Genomic DNA, 1,401 nt, shown 5'->3' on the forward strand with positions numbered 1-1,401 from the left:
GGTTAAGTGGTATTCTTATATGTTATATTAACAATCTAGTTAAAATGGATTATCCATGGCAAGTATTGGCAACAATATTAACTCCATGAATTTTTAACATAAGTTTGTTTTCAATTAGGTTGTAAATTATATGCCTTGCAATTATCACCTGCAATGGGAAATTAGAAATTATTTTGGTCCATAGAAGCAGTTGCACTTGTTCTTTATTAAACCACACGGATTTGAATTATCTCCTCTCTAAATATCTCTGTCTCTCTCTTTTTCTTTGTAGTTTGCACTGAAACCAGCTCACACCACCACACTTTTATCCACTGGCAACACTTTCATCTAAAAGTTGTCTCATTCACACCAGCCCTTTTGGAAAACAAAAACTTAGACTCGCCTCCTTTTTCTTGGATTGTTCAAACCAAAATTCGAACGAGTGTGGACTTGGCGTCAACGACCTTGTCTGAACTAGTGATGTTGTGTGGCTCATAAACCGAAGTAAGTCACCAGGGCCACTGTTTGGTCAAAATTTCTGCTAATAAATATCGGCTCCACCGAAAGTGAACGACCTTGATTTTGAATACTTTTTGACAAATTGAACCACCCCACATGCTGTTTATCAACCCTTTTCTTTCTTTCTTGTTTTGATCTTAGTTCCGTTGAATTTCACTGTAATGGTGTGAATTGAAAGAACTTTGAGGCTAGTGTTGTGTTCGTACTATTTTGGGATTTTTCTCATTATATTTGCTATTCACTTTACATTAAATAATATGTTAGTAGTATCTTGATTTATAGAATTCCTCTTGGGAAAAATCTCTTAAAGCCTATTGTTAATCTGAGAACATGGCTAATGGCAAACCTTCCCGTAGAAGTCATAAACTATGCTGTGGTGTTACAGCAACTTTCTTTGTTATCTTTGTCATTGTTATCATAACCTTGTTCTTTACCATCTTCAAGCCTAAAGACCCCAAAATTTCCCTCTACCCTGAAGGCATAAAAAACATTGACTTCTCAGCCTTAACACCTAATGTCACATTGTCATTAGGCACTGTTGTTGCAATTGAGAACCCAAACTATGGAAGCTTCAAGTACAAAAACACCACGTCTTATGTTACTTATCATGGGGAAGTTGTGGGTGAAGCTTCAATAGAGCAAAGATATGTGACTGCACGCCACAAGCTTAACATTACAACTTCTGTGGAGCTTAAGGCTGGTAAATTGCTAATCAATCCCCATTTATTATCTGATTTTGCTGGTGGGAGCTTGAATTTGACTTCAACAGCCGTGTTGCCTGGGAAAGTGATTGTGCTAAACATCTTCAAGTTCCATGCCACTGTTTATAACAATTGTAATATATCTGTTTTTATTAGTCCTCAGACAGTTGAGTCTATATGCAAGACCAAACTCAAGTTATAA

General features: G+C 36.5%; 1 protein-coding gene across 1 annotated transcript; it reads left to right on the forward strand.

The window, feature by feature from the left end:
• The first annotated feature begins 828 nt into the window (after positions 1-828).
• LOC126699838 (uncharacterized) lies at positions 829-1,401 on the forward strand. Its single transcript, XM_050397813.1, has one exon. It carries the CDS (start codon positions 829-831, stop codon positions 1,399-1,401), a length of 573 nt encoding a protein of 190 aa, XP_050253770.1.

This window comes from Quercus robur, chromosome 9, assembly GCF_932294415.1.
Source record: "Quercus robur chromosome 9, dhQueRobu3.1, whole genome shotgun sequence".
Taxonomy (NCBI): Eukaryota; Viridiplantae; Streptophyta; class Magnoliopsida; order Fagales; family Fagaceae; genus Quercus; species Quercus robur.